Here is a 21,107-nt window from a genome sequence, read left to right as displayed (position 1 = left end):
CATTTACTCTACTTCAATACAGTTTTACAAATGTAATGAGCTAATATTTTCATAACCCCTTTAGAAACAAATTTTCTTTTCAAATAGCAACTAGAGACGAGTTTTGTATTAATATTAAAGCAAGCCTCCCCAGGCTGTTATTTTATTGTCCTATATATGGGCTTCTCAGGGGCTGAATGCACGTGGCTGTTCCTCTCGCTTTCCTGTACCCTGAAGCGTGAAACTAGTTATTGACCATTATAAGAGCATTCCTTTAGACTTTGCCTCTGCACCCACGGTCATGCTCCCTCCTTAAATAGATATACATGTGCGCTTCATGGGCTGAGAAAAGCTTTGTCTATTCCTACCTGTAATGTGTATACACCGAAATCTAGGACTTGCTGCAAACCCTGTGGCATCTTGTGTGTCGGAGTGACGCATTCTCATAATGTGACGCCAAGCCTTTGTTATAAATGCCAAGGCATGTAGTGTTCTGACGTGGGTCTGTCTCCGTTGTTGCAGTCTACTCGTCCAGCGGATACTACTCCCTGGACCAGAAGTCCATGACTGGGATCATCGTGGGAGTATGCATAGCCTTGACCTGCATCATCCTCTGCGCCCTGATCCTGATCTACCGAAGCAAAGCCAGGTAAGGAGTTTGGAAATCCAGTAGTGTTCTGTATGCGCAGTCATGCCTCTTATGATCAATCTTTATATGCATACAGCGTATAAAGCGTGTATTCTCTGCATAGCCTGACAATACTTTAAATTGCAGACAGAGGTGGGAGGAACCAAAGTGCAAGGATAGTGCAATGGAACTAGTAAGATTTGGTAGAGTCTTTATCTTATGGAAGGATCTGCTAACCTCTCCGTTGTGGGACACGGCATCTCATGCACGCTGCTCAGCCGCGTTCCAGCACTGAGCAATAGTCGGTGAGTTGACGTCTTCCAGTTAGATATGATCATCTCAACGGCCAAGGCAAGTAAATCAGGGCTGGTCCAGGGAAAAGGGCAAAGAGGACCAGTGCCTAGTTTTTGCAAGTTCCTCCTTGCAGTGGCAGCATATACATGGGATGAGGGGCTTAGTGTAATTTAACTTCTTTCCAGAGGGATCCTGTTGGAAGAAAGCAGTGAGACTTGGGCCCCTGTGTACTGTTATTTGGTATTAGCGGAGTTCATCCAAAAGCAGACCACTACCAGTCACAGTAACCGTTCCATTTCGACTTTAGCATCAAGAAAACTGCACAGCTCTCTGACAATTACGCCTCGTTGAATTACTTGGGGAAACGCATGTTCTCATAGCTCCAGGTTAGATTTGACCTACGATGACTTCCGTAAAAACACATCCACGGTTTGATAGTTAACATCTTTTTCTTTTTATCCTGGCCATCACTTAGACCGCAGGAGGTTGTGTTGCGGTCTTCCTCTTTGTATGAATCGGAGTCTGGACTCATCCATTCATCTGACGGAAGGACAGTGGTGGGGAACATTGGCAGGGGGCCTTTGTGAAGGTGTTCATCAACGTCCTTTACTGTATATATTGTGTAGAAAGCACTCATGTGGTAAATACTGCATTAGTTCACCAACGCTCATTTTTATTATGTGGTGTGATTGCTCGGCATGGGTATCGACTTGTTTTTGATGGTGCCGGTATTGTTAGTTATGTTTGTGCCCTAGAGATAAGGCCCAGATTCATGTTTTAGCCGCTCTTCTGGTTAACAGCCCAGATTGTTGTCTTGCGGTTAAGGCTATTTCCCCCAGTGGAGCGTCCACAGGTACTGCTCTGAAATTCCTCATATCATGAACTGGATTTTCCCGAAGCAATGAGCAGTTTTTAAAAATGTTTTATTGTACATTGAAGGGGTTTCACTGTTACCTCTTTCCTTGAATGCGCGGGTTGGTGAAAGCAGCATGCCAGCTTCACAAGGCGGCAGCTACTAGAAAACACAAAAACTGTAACACCTTTTCCATGCTTTGTTGTCTTTCTATGTTCTCTCATGTAGCCGAGTGGGGTCAATGCAAGGCTGAGAATGGACTTTGTTTGGTAAAGGTTTTATTCTGGGGGGGGGGAGGTTACAATAGTTGGTAAAAAATAAGTCCTTTGTGTTACCAACCTCACTAGGCCCTTAGGGGTTCTCCTAATGTAATCACCCTAGGAAATTATCTGATTACCTCACTTCGACATAACATCAAGTATCAGGATGACTTTTCCTTACATTAGTGTTTCAAGTCTTGAGTTCCAGGACGCCCAATGCAGGGTTGTCGTTCGAGATTACGAATGAAGTGCCGCTTTGTAGCAGGCGATCATAGACTTGAAGTCCAAACTATAGTCTCTGGGTTCAAGAACAGTTCCAAGGATTTCCAACAGTTCCTTAAAACGCCCCATTCCAAGGATTCCTTCAGGAAATCTTCTCCTTTCTCTGCCGCTCCGTCTTGGCGTGTGAGTTTGCTGCGCTTCTCGCTTGGCTCTCGGGTCTGTAATTTTAGGTCATCTGCTTCTCATCATGTGCTCCTGGGAGACCCGAATTGTCTGCCCACCTAGCATTGTGGGTTCAGGATGAGTGAGGCGAGCATGATCTCCAGAGCTTCCACCACGAGTTGGGTCTCCTGGGCTTCTCTACAGGTTGGGCTGGTTTGCTTTCTCCATCTCTGTCGTCAGCACGAGTTATTGCAGACTAGATCCAGGGCCCCACCCACCACCTTCACCACTGGGCACAGTCTCGTGCTTACGGGCACCTCTCCCCTGCCTCTCAATCTCCTTTTTCTTTCTTCCTCCTCGATGCCTCAAGACATGCTTGTACCTCCAACCATCCTCTGCCTGCATCCCTCAACGTTAGGGTGTCTGCTCCTACTTTACTACCCTTCCGTCTTCACGGTCTGTCTCCTTCCCCTCTCCTCTCTGAATATCTTTACCAACCGCCTCCTCCTGATCTTGTTCCTCTCGACCTGGGGTTATATTTCAGCTCCTCCTCACTGCAGCGGCTTTTCTTTCTCTCCAACACCGTGTTCACCTTAACCTCCTTTGACTGTTCTTCCTCTCCACCTCCTGCTCACCCTTTGTGATACTCCTCCTCTCAATCTCCTTCACCTCCTCCTCACTCCGCCCTATGGCCACATCTCGCCAGTCACCTTCCTCCTGCTCCAGAATCTTCTGCGTTTGCCTTCTACACTCTCCTGTATCACTCCTACCCCACCTCTAAACACCCCCACCCTGCCTAACGTAGGTGCCCTTTTTGTACCATCCAATCTCTGCCATTCTGGGGCACCCCCACATTAAATGAAGGTCTGCTGTGAGACATACATTTGCCCCCCCCCCCCCCAATTTAGACTGGAAGGAATCACCTGTGCTAACTGATCGGGTACCGCATTGCCTTTTGAGGCGGGGCAAGTACACATTAGTTTCCGCTGCTGCCTTGGATTCTTGATGTTTGGACTGTGCGTTGCAGAACACACTGCTCTCCCAGGCACAGCCTCTCTGCTCGCTCCACTGCTTCTTTTGCCGCAACTGCTGGAATTGCAGCAGAGACCAGCTCTGTGGGAAACGTGCAGTGCTTTGGGGAGTCGCTGACTGTATTTTGGACAGTCGTACCGCAAGCGAGCCTGTGTGTTACATGCCGCATATTTGATTTGATATACTCTGCCCCTCGGGCGTACTTTAAGACTTGCCATTTCAACTTGTTTCAGGGGATGCTCGCATTGCAAGGGGATTTTGGTACTAGGCGTCGTGTAGAAACGGTTGCCTCCTAAGGTTGCCTAAGATCAAGATATGTATTGGCCCTACTGGGAGCGCCTCCAAAAGGGAGAGTGGTCTATAAAAGCAGGTGTCATGATGGGGTAGGAAACGGGATCTTTCTCACAGCGGGCCGTGGCACAAGACCCCCATGGTCACTCCACCCTAAGGGTCAGGCAGGGGACCTCACCGCAGTTCGTAGCCTACACATGATTTGGGAGCTTGTTGGTATTGAACAACTGCCTGTCACCAGTGTAAATTGTAAGGGTTTATTAGGCAGGTTTTCACTGAAGCATATAGTTTCAGGATGCCAACTGAATAATCAAAGGTTTTGGCATGATGTGAGGGAAGGGCATATAAGGGGCTCACAAATAAGGGTTCAAAAGAACAGCAACTCCTCTCCCCGCTTGCTGCAAAGAGGTTTTTCCAACAAGGGCACTATAAACTAGAGCCCTCCCCAAGGAGGCTGTCTCTCTGTCCAGGAGTCGGGAGGTGGGGGCAGTCTGCTCCTCTGGGTTGCGGCCCACGGCTCCTGAGTTAACCAGTGTTTTAGGGCACCACCTCTCCGTTGGTACTTACGGGATGTTCTGGTGCTCTCTGGTGAGGTTTGGCAGAAAAGCATGGCCCCATTCTTCCCCACCAAATGTTCCCTTCTCTGTCTTGCCTACTTCTACACTGTGCACCTTGCTCCCCAGTGTAACCGCTAACGTACAAGAGGGAGGCCCCTACAATGATAGGAACTGGGGAGGGTAACTGATACAGAAAAAGATACGTGGCTACCAGTGGTTAGTTCAACATCTATCTCAGTCATTTTTTAAATTCAATACATTTGTTACATATTCGCATCTTGTTTAAAGAACTCGATGATTCGATTGATTTATCGCACGTTTGTATGGCGCCTATACAGCAGAAAGTGTTTCCAGGCACCACAAGACAAAGAGGGGGGGGGGGCAGAGGAGAATACAACAATAACAGTCCTACTAGGCCTTGAGCCATTCAATCAAGCATTTAAATTAATTTGAGCATGAGTCTCAGTTCTCATCCTGCATAGTTACCACCTAATAATCTCGTGTTCTTTAAACAAGATTCTAATATGTGATACAAACTGATTTCGTATAAAGAATTACGTTAACACAAAAGGGTTAACCTAGTCTTGACCACATCCCACAAGCCCCTTCCAAAAAAGTGGTCCCCATTAGCCCAAATAGGCATACCCTGTAAAAAGAATTACTGAATAGATTTTGAACTAACCGCTGGTAGGAACATCTATATTTGTGCTCCAGTGTAACAGCGCCATCTCAAACCTCATCCCACCTCTACTCTTTGCCATGGACCGCAGTGGTACTCCGGAACCTTCATATCCTTATGGCCTAAGGATATCCGCCCTCTCCCTCTTTTCCCCACTTTCCCTCCCTCCCTCTCTCTTCCTCTTTCTCCCTCCCTCTTGCTCCCTCTTTCTCCCTCCATCTTGCTCCCTCTTTCTCCCTCCCTCTCGCTCCCTCCCTCTCGCTCCCTCTTTCTCCCTCCCTCTCGCTCCCTCTTTCTCCCTCCCTCTCGCTCCCTCTTTCTCCCTCCCTCTCTCTCCCTCTTTCTCCCTCCCTCTCGCTCTTTCTCCCTCCCTCTCGCTCCCTCTTTCTCAATCTCCCCCTCGGTCCTCCTCTCTCTCTCCCTCATTCTCCCTCCTCTCTCTACGTCCTTCAACACCACACTACCCTCTGCCATCTCCTTCCAAATATTCTCCCGATCCCGCACAATATTCCCTTTCTCTTCCTTGCAGATACTACAAGCGGATACCCCCCTGTCTCTGCTCCCAAACAATATCCCTCCTCTTCTCTTCCACCTCAATCCTTCCTTTGCTAAATCATTTGCACTTTTCCTGCTTTCTCTCTCCAATAAGATCGTTTCCGATTTCCATTTTTCCTTTTCCATTGTACACAAACTCGTGGCTTACCCACCCGGCATGTATAGATAGCGCCTCTGCTGTCACTGGAGTGCAAAGCAAAGCTGTTTTTCGCGCCTACGCATCTCCGTGTCTTTTTCACAAGGAGAGATGAGACAGGCCTCCAAGATTAGGCCAGTACTTGTAGTTCCTCATCCCAATATAGCAGTGCCCATTGATTGTCCAAGGGCATGGGACTTCCTAACACCATCATGTGCCAAGTGTAGAGCTTCAAATGCCACAGCCATGCCATCCAAGAGCCGGTAACTAATCTGCATTACAATGCACGGCATTGCAGTCATTTTCTGTCTCTTTAATAGCCCAAACCCCGGCAAAAATATTCTTTTCAAATCCCGTCCTGTTTTTTATCATGCTCTACTGGCTCAAATTGCGTTACACTTTGGCAGTTTCTTTTTTTACAGTAAAACGTCCCTACTCATTTATATTTTGCATTCTTTCGTGTATTACTAATGCTATTTCCCAAGTGCTTTAAAGTGCACCATTTGGCTCAAGTGCCAACCACATTTCCCTGGCCAAACCCTGATTTGGTATTTAAATAATGTCATGTTTTATCAGTATTACTTGCTGTGTGTGTTTTTAAGAATAATACATTTTTTTTATCAGGACTTGAAACCCCCAATATCTTTTGAAATCGAGGGGTTAATGTTTTGGGGGCTTAGCATTTTGGGTAGGGGCCAGTAATCAAATTGGCCCTGGACAATGACCATCCAAACATTTTGGCCTTGTAGAAAATGTTTGCGAGTTCTCCTGGGCTAGGAAGATAGCTCAAAGTATATACTTGCATTTTGTCACAAGCCTGAGCAGATATTCTTATTTAATATTTCATGCCTTGCCAAGAAAAGAACGTACAGAGGGCATAAAGGGGCAGATCCATATCCTCTAGGGCGTTTCATCCAGAGGTGAACAAATCTTATCCACCAAAGTAGATCGGAAAGCCAATGAGTAATGATATTAAACCTGTTCTCTCTGTTAACATTCTTTTGGGTTTTAGTAGTGAATGCATTCCTGCTGTAAGGCCACTTCAAGCATGAGCTGAGGAGAAGGAGAAAATACAAAGGGTAGCAATGAGAGGGACAAAGGATTGACCATGACAGGAAGAAGGCCAGGTCTGATACTGGCTGGTTAGAGTTCGTAGATGTAAATATCAGGTGCGGCTAGAGTTACACAGATGGAGTGCTATTGAACAGTGAGAGCAACCGACAAATCCTGAGCTGTCTGTGGAATTTCACTCGGATGCCATTTTTAAATGGCTGGTCGGAGCTGGAGAAAATTCCAGAGGAAAAGCCTTGAAAATTGAGAGATCCTCCATCAAAACCTTTGTATTTAGACTAGATGGTGACCATATGATTTTGATTAGTCGACCTCCAGCGTCTAGTCGGCTGTTATAGTGATAATGCTTTGTGGCATGATCCTGGGGATGGGCGGTAGAGGGAATTCTGGGCCAAACAGTGGACTTTGAGTCAACTCTTTGCTTTAATATCCATTAAAGAGATTTCAAGGTTCATGAGAATTGATCGGAGCAATTATTTACATTTCTTAATGTAGCTAGTAAGTTCCTTACCAACTCTGTTTTTCCTTTCTGTTCGCAGGAAAACATCAGCTCTTAAACTGGCCCAGCAACAGACGCAGCCGCTGCCCCGTGCTAGAATTGTAGTAGCAAATCGGAGCCAACTGGAAAAGAATCTGAGCCAAATGGAGGCGAATGGTGAATCCTTCATGCCGGTGATGGTTGGAAGTAACTTTATTGATGCAAAGGTAACATGAGAATATGATGACTCATTGTACATTTTATCTAGCCAGTGATGGGAGGTGCAAACGGAGCAAAGATCACAAAACCCCAAGCACCTGCATCGCCCAGAACCTACCTACCTACCTACCTTATTTACACAGAAATGAAGGCTGGTAGTGTGGTGCAGGCTGTGGAGAGCTTCAGAAAATGGGATTGGACATTGGTTGCCTATGACATTTGTGGAAGAAAGAAAGACTTCTCTTGTCTTATTCATTGGCGTAGGGTCCTTATGGAAGAAAGGACTCTGTCTCGGTTATAGGCGTAGTTTGCTTTGGGGGTCGAATACCCAGCCCATCTTGTTCTGGAACATTGGAACACGGGAGAAAGGGCACCACCTCTCTTGACTGTTGGTATATAACCCTCATAAAAGAAAGGACTCCCTTAGGGTCATGTCTGTTGTCTGCGGGATCCTCATTTGAGACTGGGCTCCATTGAATGGTCTTGCTCATTGGCATATAACCATTGCAACCCTTACGTGATCGAGCTCTGCTCCTGGGAGTTGTTTATTGGCATATGAATTTTGATTGAAAAATGATTCCCGTTCTTGGTATTGGTCATGGGACCACCTTTTGAGTCGAGTTCACTAGTAGCCTTATCCTTCACCCCCAGTATCTGAAGGCTGCTTGTGTTGGGTTCGTCTGCTCTGTATTCATACCCCCATTCCTCCCCCCTCCGGACCTTTGGTAATGCTTGTGTAACTGCCGCCATCTGACTGGGAGAGAGTAATGAGGTATGGTGTGGGGGTATGCCCCTTAGTCTCTTTTGAGTTGTTTTGGGGTATGCACAAGGCCTCAGGGTTGGAAGGAATCTGACCAGAAAAATCAAGCTTTTATCTTAATTGTTTCATCGTGCCTTTATCCTTCATGGGCAGGTAGATTATAACTATAACGCACTGGTAAATACATTATTGTGACTCCGGTGTAAGTCGCTAAATTAACAAAATAAGGGACAGCGCAAGTAGAAGTATGATGTACACCTCTGTTCCCCTGTTGACAAGTAGCGAGTTAGCCACTAGACTACATCACCTGCATGGATTGACAGCACTCTAAGGATCTTGAGTAGAAACCAGATAATGCCAAATTTGTCTGATGTTGGGTCAATCAGTGATGGCCTTGCATAGCTTCCTGCCTACAGCTGTTTCTCGAAATCACACTTTGCTTTATTTTTTCATTTCAGGGAGGGTCTGATCTTATAATCAATGGTTATGGTCCGGTGAAGGGGGACCGCAGAAGTAAAAAGTGGCTGTTCTTGAAAGATTGCAGGAAGACCAAAAACGAGGTATTTCAATCGAGTGATTTATGCACACCCGTTTCTTAGCTGTTTGGTCAAATTAAAATAGATTCTTTTTTCATTTGGGTTCCAGGTGGGATGGAATGATTGATCTAGGAGGGGTTATATCATTATATGACTGCAAGTTTAGGAGTTAATTTGAGATCGTTGATATATTCGTTGATATATTTGCTAACCAGAGTGTGTGTGGGGGTGTGTGCACGCACGCTTCCGCAACCCACTGCGATTGGGAAAAAAACATATTTTGCATCAGTGACTTGTTGGCACTCATTTTTTCCATTTGGACAGTTTGGGGGGAACCTGTAACAGTGCTATAACAATGTTGCATGTTATTTGGGTGGTTCTCATCACAGCTGTAGCCTCATGTAGTTCCAAGCAAGAGATGAGGTTCATAGACATTATCACTGCCTAGTCATTTTACCCAACATTTTTTTACAATGAGGTGCCTTACAAAATGACAAAAGAAAGACAATGTTGTGCTTAAATTGGGTATCAGGTAATATTATCCCCACCAAAAATATTGCTGTATATATGATCGTCTGAAACGCCATAGGTGATATTTTTGGGGGGGGTAATTTGTGGGAGCGGGGTTTGCAGGGGTGTCCCCCGCACATGGAGGGGTTGGGTGGGTGTCCCCCGCAGGTTGCATGCCTCAATATCGCTGCAAAAAAAGGCAATATTTTTGTATCGCAATATTTTCGCGGGGGTATTAACACATGGAACCTTAAATTGTGAACTCTATTTTACAAATGATTCATAGTTATTAATGGAACAGAAAACACCTTTTCTTTTGCCATGTTGGTTTATACGATTGCATTTCATGTTTCCAACCTGCACAGAAAAGATGTCATTTAATGTATGTATTTGAACAAATTTAAATTGTAGTTTATGCTTTTATGTTGTAATAAAAAACATCACATTTTCCTTTATATTCATGCCTGCTATTTTGTTTACACAGCCCCAGAGGAGACCTGTGAAAACGGTGTGTTTATACCAGTCTGGCACTGCTGTATTGATCAGCGAGGAGGACTCCCCTATCTCACCTGGCCAGCCTACTTTCCATGTCGGATACCGGATCACAAATGATAGTGAGCACTCCGCAAACAGTGAAGGAAGCCACGAGACCGGCGACTCGGGACGCTACTCCCACGGCTCCATTGACGAAATACACTTGTACTCTATTTTGAGCAGGACCCCACCAACCTCCGATTCTTTCACAGGCAGTGAATCGGGGGAGAGCCCGATCTCTAGTACCTGTGACCCACTCCCTGGGCCGCTGGCGGCTGAACAGACTACCTCATCCACACTGCACACGCAGGTTATTGTGCCCTTCCTAAATAAGGATGATCTTCCTGTTTAGCCTGTGAACCCAAAACATCTTAACTATGTCTGTTCGGAGGACAATGAACAACAGCCAAAAATGAGCCTGAGAATCTCGATGTCATATCAGATTCTTTATTTCCGTTGGAATGTTCTGGTTCTTTTCTTTTTTTTTTTACTCACTCGCTTTGAATGTTCACTCTTCAGTAATGTGAATGGACAGTTTTTCAGACTGGATTCGTCCAAAATCGCTATCACTGGAGCAAAGGGGAGACCTTCAAACCCTTTGCTGAATATCTACCTCAGTTGGCCATGTCGTGAACTCCAAACCGCTGCTTTAACTCATTCGTGTTATGGTTGTTCTCAGCTACATAACATGATACTTCCTATAGAGTATTTCAATTTTTTATTTTTGCTGTGCGTGTAATGAATATTCTCTGCAAGGGGTTGTATTGGCAAAGTGATGAGGCTATCGACCAAGAGCTCTACTTTAAGCATAAGAACTTTCAGGGGAAGACAAACTCGGCATCGTTGACCAGATGAACAAAGACGTCCGATAGGGAAGAGGGGAGAGGAGGAGGGGCTATTAACCAGTGTGTAAAAGATGAACCATTCATACGTGTTCTTTACATATTCAACACATGCAAAGCTGTATGTGAGACCACAGTCGCCAATGTGTGCCAATGGGCTTTTTTTCAAAAATCCCAGATTGTGCCACTTTCACAAAAGTAATGTTCCTATTTACCTTCTCTACATTTGTTCATAATGAATGTCTTTAAAGTTAGAAAATAATATCCATACCGCTAAAGCCTTAGTGATACAAACCCCTCGATGTCAAGGGAGATGTCCTGCTGTTATTTTATTGCATTCTGTGGAAGCAATGAAGTTGCCAGTTGTTTTGATGAAATTGGCTACTCTGGGCAACTTGGCATCAAAGCTGCGGTATTAGTTTCATTTCAAGAGGATCATTGGAGATTTTGTAATGAAACCTTGACGTTTTGTTACTTTTAATTTAACAATTACCTACCATTCACAGCTTTTTAATACCTGAAATAACTCCCCGTCGAGCGAAGGCATATTGTTGCCAGACCCATTCAGGGTTTACAACAAAGATTTCAGTTTTGTGAAATGTCTGCGGTAGTCCAAAAACATGAAACTGATCCCTATACTGATCACCGTACAAGGATGCTCAGACAGTGATGACAAATAACTGAGCTATAAATGATGGAGCTTTAAATATCTTAGTACTTCACAGCAACGGTGCCTTCCATTATGTTAAAATACTACAACTTTGCCTTATCCCTGTTAGTATACCTAAAGTTGCTTAGAAGTGCATAAAGACGCCTTAATGTTAGGGTTACGGATGCCTTTGAACTTCAAACTGATTATGAAGCATGGTTGTGTACTTCTATTTGTGCACAAAGCCATTGTGTGTGTGTGTGTGACTGTAAGCGCGTCCATAGCAAGTGTTAATCCATAGTATACTCGGGGCTCCACATTTCCTTCTCCGTAGTTCGGGGTTCAGTATTTGCCATATGCTCACGTCTTCCGGCATTCCTACCGATAGCAGTTTGTCGCATCCTTCCCTATTGCGAAGTCTTATGCGATGAGTGAAGTTAGTGAACGTTATCAGAGCTCTGGGTGGATAGTCCCATGGAAGGATCAGTTCCCTGCCTTGTGCCCTTACAACCCCTGTTTTATACTACCTCCTTGTAACATTATTTTAGTGTTATAATTTTTCCTGGACTCAGGGAACAATTGTTTTACTTTTAACGTACCCCTTGGAAACATGGGGAAGACTGACAGGGTATCATGTTCATTTTTTGTTAATAGAAGATACTTACTTTGTACACAGGAAGTAACTATTTGCTAGAGATATGCACCAGTGCATATCCACCTACCCCTAGTGTGTATACAAGCCTTTGAAGGAGTAATCTCATACCAAAGAATCTTCTATAAAAGGAAGAGCAAGAGAGTTGCATAGTATATGCCACAAGAAATATTCTTGTTTAAAGCTATAGGTTTGAAGAGCCTATTGTATAAATAGTTAAATAGTAGGGCTTATATTGACTTGTATTAGTTGAATGACTAGGTTAGATATATATTTCTACAATTGTTACCAAATTACTTGTTGCTAAAAATACTACAAGAACTTTGTAAATATGTCCATGCAACAGAAAGCTCCAAAGATTTCCAAGTGTAATTGGGTTGGTTCCTTTTCTTCAGCTTGCAGTCGTTTAATGACACAGTATTAGATGGCCTGTTTTTGGAACACAACACGCTGCTTGCTGAAGAAGGCACCAAATCCCACCAAAGATCTATTTTTTTTATTTTCTTTGGTCTCGACCAAGCAATATTTGTCGTTTCACAGTGGCATACTCTTTGTATTTAGCGAATGTGTGCTTTCTGATAAGTAAGGACCGCTTTTGTAGAGGCCTAGATGCAATGGTAGCCAGTTCTCTCCCAAAGACTTGTTTGCTGGAAGCCTGGGTGAAGTTCTCTGTTCGTGTACAGTGATGCCCTGGGACATCACCCATCACCATAGCGAAGACCAAAGAAAAACACTGAATGACCAAGGAGCAGACCTTTGCCTGTAGTCACTTCTTGTAAGAGAGTGACTCTCCACTGTAACCAAAGATTACCAAGACCAACTCTACCAAAGATAAGTCCCGGTAACTTGCTGTACACGAACCGAAAATTACTTTTTATTCACATACCAGCAGACATAGAATACCAAAGATATTTAAGGTTACCATTGCATAGTAGGCAAACAATTCTAATTTTAAGTGTCTTGTCTTGTGTGTTACTTTTCATGTTAACCAAAAAGAGAATGCATCTCCAGAGCCTTCGGTTTGTCGAAGATTGTCAAGCGTCCCACTGTCGTGATTACGGTGCTTTGGCCAGTGAGCATTGCAAGACATGCCTGCATGGTGGCCATCTTGACATACTGGGATGGCCATACACAGGACACGCAGTGTGTTATTGGCGCAGCAGGAAATAGTCAATGTTATGGTGACCGTGTTCCAACCGGATTAAATGTGGAGCTTGAGGCAGCAATCCCTGTGCTGGAATCTACACAGTGCCAGAAAGATCTGTCTGATAAGCTTCCTGCGAACCCATCCATGCTTCGTTGGGATAATGTCCGGCATAACACGCATGCCAGAAAGGCTCTAAAGGATTGCATCGCGCAGGCCGATTTTGTGCTGAGAACTTTTGTTATGAGATTTTGCCAGCACCTAAAAGGCACACTCCAGTGTGACGCGCACACACATTTCATGCAAGGCATTAACAAATCCGGTCCTCCAAAACTGTATTTACTATGAAGCTTGGGACAATATCAAAGCATCCGTTATTGGTGCTTGCCCGGACTCTCCAGCCTCAGTCTACCTGCCAAAAATTCTTCTGGGCCCACAGAATTGGGACCTACAGATGATCAACCCTCCTGTGTCTTATTGTGCTTTTAAGTACATTTTCAAAGATGAACCTGACTCTGGAATTGTTACATTTTCTAAACTGATATTTGCTATGTTTTTTTTTTTTAAATGTATAAGATCCAAAGCTGGTGTTATGTATGCACAGAAAGGGTGTGGCCTTTGATTTCCTTATAATTAAGGAACCAGGTGAAAAGCAGCATTTCATTATTAACCATGATATATTAAAGAAGACTGCCTTTTTTTGTTTTTCAGAGAAATGTGCGCCATTGTAGGTGTGCATATTTTAACACAAAAAGGACATGTTTACACTATCGAGGGGTCTCAGACCAGCAATACAGTTGTCACTGGTCTCTTACCAAAAATTCGAATTCTCAATACATCGTCATTCAATTTTTTTTATTGAGTCATATCTGGTAATAGCAGGCTGCTTTATATGGTCATTTAGAAACATGAAAGCAACACACAACCACAGAAAGCTTTTGTGATTTGTATTGCAAAAAGGGACAGTTGATCTAGTCTATTCTTGCCTGGCTAGATACAATGACATGCTGTTTCCTTTTTAAGACTGACTTATTGATTGTCTGAACTAGTAACATGGTACTCATCAGTGGCTAACCATTTAACTCGCAAACAAAATGGGTGATAAACCACAGCAAATAAATCCCACAACTAAGCAGCCGGGGTGCCCAGCTACTAATACCTTTGAATAGCTGAGTGATATCAGTCCTGTTTCCAATAGTCAACAGGTCACAGGAGAACATGTCTCTGCTCCGTCACACTGCTAATATGTTGTGAATCAAAACTCAGAGCAACTAGAAGCTCTAGATACTTCATTTTATGGTTATATGGATGCTGAACACACGCTGCCCAGTAGTGACACCACTTGCAAGTAACTTGAGAAAGAACCTTGCTACGTTGGTTTGCTGACATCGTGCAAGTTATGTGCAAGTGAAACTTCAATGTCAACGAAGGCTGGCAGAGACGTTTTGCTGCCTCTGCCGCAATGGCCGCTGCTCCGTGTGCCAGTGAGATGTGCTGTCGCCAAAGGCGCATGTGAACGTGTCATGGCTATCCTGCGTAATCAGGAAGTAGATCGAGGTTGGTTGGTTATTGGAGTTATCCACAAACCGTTAACATGCTGAAAAGGGGCCCGTCTCTTAAGGCCGTACTGGCGCTTAATCTCCCCTTTTAGGGGGACCAAGATCAGTCTTTATAGATACAAAATTAGTGATTTATTCAAAAACATATATTTCATTGTATACATTTTTCCATCTTGAAAAACGGCCTCCAAGCTCCTGCTTGCTGTACCAATTTCTTAAGCTAACATATCAAAGAGCCAGATTGGGTGCCTGTTTTAAAATGCTAATGGTTGTGTTGTCCAGAGGCCAAAAGAGTTTGTCTAACCTGTAAACTTTTCAAGTCGAAGCATAGTGCCATTGACACATTCAGAACCACACCACTACGTGACTGTTACTTAAACTGGTTCGATTTTTGGACTACCCTTTTCTATGTGTACATGACACCAGCCAATGATGTTTTTTAAAGCGAATTGTACATGAAGTGTGTTTTTATATATGTACAAATAATTTGTATGCCTTTTTTGGTTTATTTTAAAGTGTATTTTTACATTTAAAAGCCATGTTCCGTAGATTACCTCTTCCCACTATATAACTTTCAAATAACAACCACCTATTTTTGCTTTAAAAAAAGAACCATTTTCTCTCTTCAGTGGTGCCTCTCGAATACATGTGGGCTGGGCCTCTGATAAGTGTGTAAATAGCCTCTATAGAAAAAAAGAAAAGTTTTGTTAACAGTGCGCAGCACCCACCTTTAAAGGTATGCTCTTAGGGCTATTTCTATAAAGCCCCAAAGAGATTTAACATGTGTTGGAAAATTCAGAGTATACCCGAGCCTTCTCCAAAAAACAGAACTTCACAAATGATGTTAATTTGCTTGCCAGAGCCCCCAACCCCTCACTACTCGTATCCCATGTCCTACCCAACCCCTCACTACTTGCATCCCATGTCCTACCCCCAACCCCTCACTACTCGTATCCCATGTCCTACCCCAAACCCTCACTGCTTGCATCCCAGGTCCTACCCCCAACCCCTCACTACTTGCATCCCATGTCCTACCCCCAACCCCTCACTACTCGCATCCCATGTCCTACCCCCAACCCCTCACTACTTGCATCCCATGTCCTACCCCAACCCCTCACTACTCGCATCCCATGTCCTACCCCAACCCCTCACTACTTGCATCCCATGTCCTACCCCCAACCCCTCACTACTTGCATCCCATGTCCTACCCCCAACCCCTCACTACTCGCATCCCATGTCCTACCCCCAACCCCTCACTACTCGCATCCCATGTCCTACCCCCAACCCCTCACTACTCGTATCCCATGTCCTACCCCCAACCCCTCACAACTGGCATCCAATGTCCTACCCCCAACCCCTCACTACTCGCATCCCATGTCCTACCCCCAACCCTTCACTACTTGCATCCCATGTCCTACCCCCAACCCCTCACTACTTGCATCCCATGTCCTACCCCCAACCCCTCACTACTCGCATCCCATGTCCTACCCCAACCCCTCACTACTTGCATCCCATGTCCTACCCCCAACCCCTCACTACTCGTATCCCATGTGCTACCCCCAACCCCTCACTACTTGCATCCCATGTCCTACCCCCAACCCCTCACTGCTTGCATCCCATGTCCTACCCCCAACCCCCTCACTGCTTGCATCCCATGTCCTACCCCCAACCCCTCACTACTCGCATCCCATGTCCTAAGGCAGACACATTCAGTCGTGGAATTTTCTATCAGACAAGCAGGCAACATAGAGCCAATGATTGATCTGTCTGTGCTTCTACAATAGAGCAAACCCCTTCCCCACACTGGTGTGTAACACAATGCAGTGATTGTAAAAAAGCACTAGCACTCAAAATGTCTATTCCTTATTTCTTTCAATCTGCTAGAAATTAGAATAACAGTCCATTTAGCCAGAACTACTTTACTGTACTGGCATGTGATTATAACAAAAATTAGTCAACTGCTTCCTTCAAGTTAGTTACACTGTCTTTTTTTAGAGGAAATCACATTTTTCCATTTCAGGAAGTGGCTTTTAAAGGAGAAGGCACACTTTAATGATGTGGTGGACTCAGTCCAGTATCTCATATTGTGGGTGTCCTGAGTCCTCTCACTCTTTATCTCCTTATTTTCTTGTAAAGGATGTACTGGCAGTCTTGTAGCGAGGGAAGAGGCTGAATTATAGTAATTTTATATTTAACTCAGGGGATCAGCTCTTTTATCTCATTTGCAGGATTGAAGCCAGTGTACGCCTTGAAATATGAATGTATCTTCCCACTTTTTACAAACTTTTTCTTTAATATTGTGGGTTCTTTTTTACGTGTTTTTGTATTGTTTTCTTTTTGTGTTTTTATTTTCAGGGCCATGTACGTGCTGCCCAGCGATCATGCCAAAAATGAATAGAAGTTTAAATGCCAAGAATGTTTATGGAACAGAAGTCAAATGAGTGTGATCATTAATGGATTGCACAGTTTAAATAAACGTTTTCCTACATAAAAGTACTACAATACCTCACTTTTTAAATTTCATTGTTTTGATTTGTGTTTGTGAGTGTGCTATGACTTGTGGTGCTTAATGGAGCAGCACCTGTTGTGGAAATAATCAATTTGTCGATAACCCGTATGGCCAGCTCTCTGGGTTCCAAACATGTTGACATAGCGCCACCATTGTGCTGGTATTGAAATTGTGAGAAATGTATTTGAAAGTGAGTCCTAGTAGAAGCCAACCATGCATTAGAAAACTAGAGTATGATCCTACTCGGGGGATGGGGGGCGGCAGGGGTATGTAACGTCTAGATTGAAGAAGAAAATGAAACCTCAACCAATCATGTTGGGATCCATCAGGCAAGCTTTCTTTCAATCAAATGGTCAGCGGAGCCACACACTCAACCGGACATAGCTTGCACGCAGTTTTCTACAAGGAAGCACTTGAGACCACTGCCCTCTCCACTTACCTGCAGTGAACATCTCATGATCCCTTTTTTCAATGAGCACACTAACACAAACTCTACCACCACATCCAACATAAATCTAGAAAATGTGGCACACTTAATGGACAATACAATACCAACTATCCTCCTACTTGACCGAATAATGCTGGATATTTTCACAGAAGAAGTCTCTCACTGAATCACAAAAACTCTAGACACACTGATGCCCCTAAAACTATTCAAACACTGCAAAAAAGCAGTAAAATAGTTCACCCGGCAACTACGAGCCCTCCAGAAAACAAATTGGAAAATAGAGCAAGCTGGAAGGAAACACTACCACCAAGCTGACACATGAAGTAACATCAAATTTGTCAAAAATAAAGCAGTCATCATAAAAGCTTAGAAGTTACACTACCCCGTAAGAATCAGAACAGCGATCAACCTAAAAAGATAAATCTTTAAAATCATTGAGATGAAAATCCTTGCCACATGCAATTACACACTCCCTCTGTCACAAACGCCTTATAAGGACATCTCAGACCATTTCAGGAACAGAAACGACAACATTCAGGGAGCCATTCTAACAGCTACCCCACTATCGTAACCCCCATACAACAACCAGATAATTCCAGCAGAGCCCCTGGACCTATAACCCCAGAAATGTTCCTCCAACTTGTGAAAGAGGGCAATAAGGCCAGCTCACCCAAAAGAACCCTGCCTGCCAGACATCTTCACTAGTTTACTCAGCAAGGAAACCCCAGTTTACAATTTCAGAAAACTGATAGCTGGAAACCGGAATAGTACCAAAAGGTTTTCAATATGCCTGCATTAAACCTCTTCTCAAGACTACCACAGGAAGACTGGATAAGGTAACCCATTACAGACCCATATTCGCCATACCCTATCCAGCTGAAATCCTGGAAATATAGACATACAAAGAAACTCTTGAACACGTAGAATCAAATGGAGCAATCGACCAATCTGAAGTAGGCTTTCCACTGATGAGCGGTAGCGAATCAGTGCTTAAATCCATCTGGGGTGATCTAAAAATGAATGCGGTCATGTTTTAGCTCTCCTGCTACTAGGCATTTCTGCAGCTTTTAACATCCTCAGCCACATAACTGTAGACATAAGGAATCTAACTTGTGTGGCACTGCACTGCAATGGGGAAAAGACATTCCTCATGGAAAGAACCGAAAAAAATACAATTTCTCGTGAAGTATACAAGCTATCAGAGGGAGCATTCCACGGGGATAAGTCTTTCACACAATACATTTTCAAGCTGACAACTGACCCCTAATAGAACAACTCAATAACTAGCTGCCTCAGTGAGATGAACATGTGGATGACCAATAACTGAAAGGTAACCCTAACCAAATGGAAAGCAAGGGTGCCCTACCCTCGCCCCTCCAGGAATGGACCTCATCTGCCATTTCCCAGGCCTGCAGAAATATGGTGGAATAGACCCGAAACCTCAACAATGATGAAAACAAACCTTGGAATTCTCATGGACTCTACAACCGCAAGTCCACGCCATAGTAAGAAAATGCTTCTACGCCTGTGCTTAAACAGACGTATCCTACTGTATCTCAGCTTCCCAGACAGGACACTTTCCATCCTCTCACTGACACTCTCAAGAATCGACTAAGCAAACAGCTTGTACCAAGCATGCCAGACTACCTCAACAACAAATCGCACCACATCCAAAACAATTCGGCAAGACTGCTAATGAGACCAGACAGAATAGAACTCCTTACCCCCGCCACGAGAAGCCTTCGCTAGTTATCTTTGAAGAAAAAGAACTAGTTAAAGTACTCCATCACACATTGAGCATTTCATGGACCAGTAGCGGAATGCCTTCAACCGGAAATCAACTTACCAACCACAAAAGAACTCTCTGATCTAGCAGTGCATGCTAATCACAGCCAATTGCTATGAGGAGAACAAATAGAGGTGCAGCTTTTTCTACCCTTATAGCAAAATTAAGGGACTGCATCCCTATAGGAATCTGACCAAGACAACCTTCCTTTTCAGAAAAAATGCTACAATCCTGCTTTTGAACACATTGGGGTATAGGTCAACCAACCAACGAGTGGGAGACCTACTAAATTGGAGCACATAATCATAAACAGTCACATGGTCAGATATCCCGCCTAATCAACAAAAACCCTTCTAAATGAACGAATGCACAACACGGGTGTAACCCATCCAGCATCATTAAAAGGGAACATGACACCCGCGAAGTAATGGAAAATGTAATCAGGTTTAATCTTTTTATGCTTCTTTCTTAGTTTTAGATTTTTTCTGCAGCCTATTTGAAACTGGAAAAAACAAGGGGGGTCCTGGGAGTCCCTCTGCCGGACACTAGTCCGGTTACGAGAGGCTTACCCAGAGTCTTTAACTCACTATCTTTCACAGAGGAGAAATATATAAAACATATCAGTCTTTGTCCTGCCCTGGAGCAGTCCAGCACCTAAATGCTAAGCAATTCTCTGAACAAGAGTACCAACAGCAACCCCAGACACGTGTTTCGGTCTAGTTGGACCACATCAGTAGGGTGGAGCTGTGCCTCTCTAAGAATAGCCGGCCTCTACAAACTAAGGCCCGTAAGAACAAGGCCACTACCTGTCTGCGACCTGTCCGCGACTGGAAGCATCTCTCCGTGACCCAGTCATTCTAAGGTACTCTCCAATAGTGTTCCTATTCACCATCATCCTCCCCCAATAGTCTACCTGTAAACATCTCCACCATTCACGCTCCTCCTAGGCTCCCTCCACTATGCCCAGACCATCTAGCCGCTCATGTTATAGGTGTGCCCCAGGACCCTGATAGCGAATCACGTCCGACATTAGACTACTGCATCTTCAACCATTCAGTACCTAATCATCGCTCTCTGCTCTCTAATATCACTAGTCTACCATGTCCCACACTATTGAGAAATCAAAGACTTAGCTATAGATCCCCACGACCTCATAGACTCAGACATACTACCTACACAACTATTGATATTGCTAATAAGGTTGGCACTATAGAACCCATTACTACAGTTCCCACCAAGATTGCCTACGCCGGTAATATACAATTACCATGACTAAGCAATTCCACCAATACACTAAAGGTAGGACTCAGTGCGAGATGCCTTCAAGCCCATGCCTTGGATATATTGGATATCCTGACTAGCAATGACCTTGATATTATCACTATCACGGAAATATGGCTTAACCCAACATCAGGCCCTTCTTTAGCATTAGCCCTTCCACATAACTATTCCATCTTACGTGCTGATAGAGAATCCAATTCAACTAAAGCGGGTGGAGTCGCATTTATATACAAAACAGTACTAGAACTAAGCATGGTCAATAAACAGCAGCTCCCATCCACCAAATTACTCTGTCAAACTCTCTACATCTGCCACCTCTACCATTACCATGCACCTGATTTATAGACCGCCAGGTACTACTACCACCTTCGCAGATGATATCTCTCAACTACTGACCTCTAACACAAAATGTAACTCTCAGGTTATAATCTTAGGTGACTTTAACTTAGGCCTTGATGACCCTACAGACTCTAAAGCCACT

At 44.1% G+C, this 21,107-nt stretch overlaps 1 protein-coding gene across 1 annotated transcript in view; it reads left to right on the top strand.

Moving 5' to 3' along the window:
- The window catches only part of PRTG (protogenin), a 214,864-nt gene extending 197,753 nt beyond the window's left edge, over nt 1-17,111 (top strand). The window contains exons 17-20 of the mRNA XM_069624881.1: nt 502-628; nt 7,259-7,424; nt 8,635-8,736; nt 9,707-17,111. Of these exons, the coding sequence (XP_069480982.1) occupies nt 502-628; nt 7,259-7,424; nt 8,635-8,736; nt 9,707-10,108 (797 nt within the window). The 3' untranslated portion in view covers nt 10,109-17,111. The remainder of the gene's footprint in view (nt 1-501; nt 629-7,258; nt 7,425-8,634; nt 8,737-9,706) is intronic.
- Nucleotides 17,112-21,107: the final 3,996 nt, after the last annotated feature.

The sequence above is a fragment of the Ambystoma mexicanum genome, chromosome 11, assembly GCF_040938575.1.
Source record: "Ambystoma mexicanum isolate Mex_15411 chromosome 11, UKY_AmexF1_1, whole genome shotgun sequence".
Taxonomy (NCBI): Eukaryota; Metazoa; Chordata; class Amphibia; order Caudata; family Ambystomatidae; genus Ambystoma; species Ambystoma mexicanum.
This window is presented reverse-complemented; position numbering and strand designations above follow the sequence as displayed.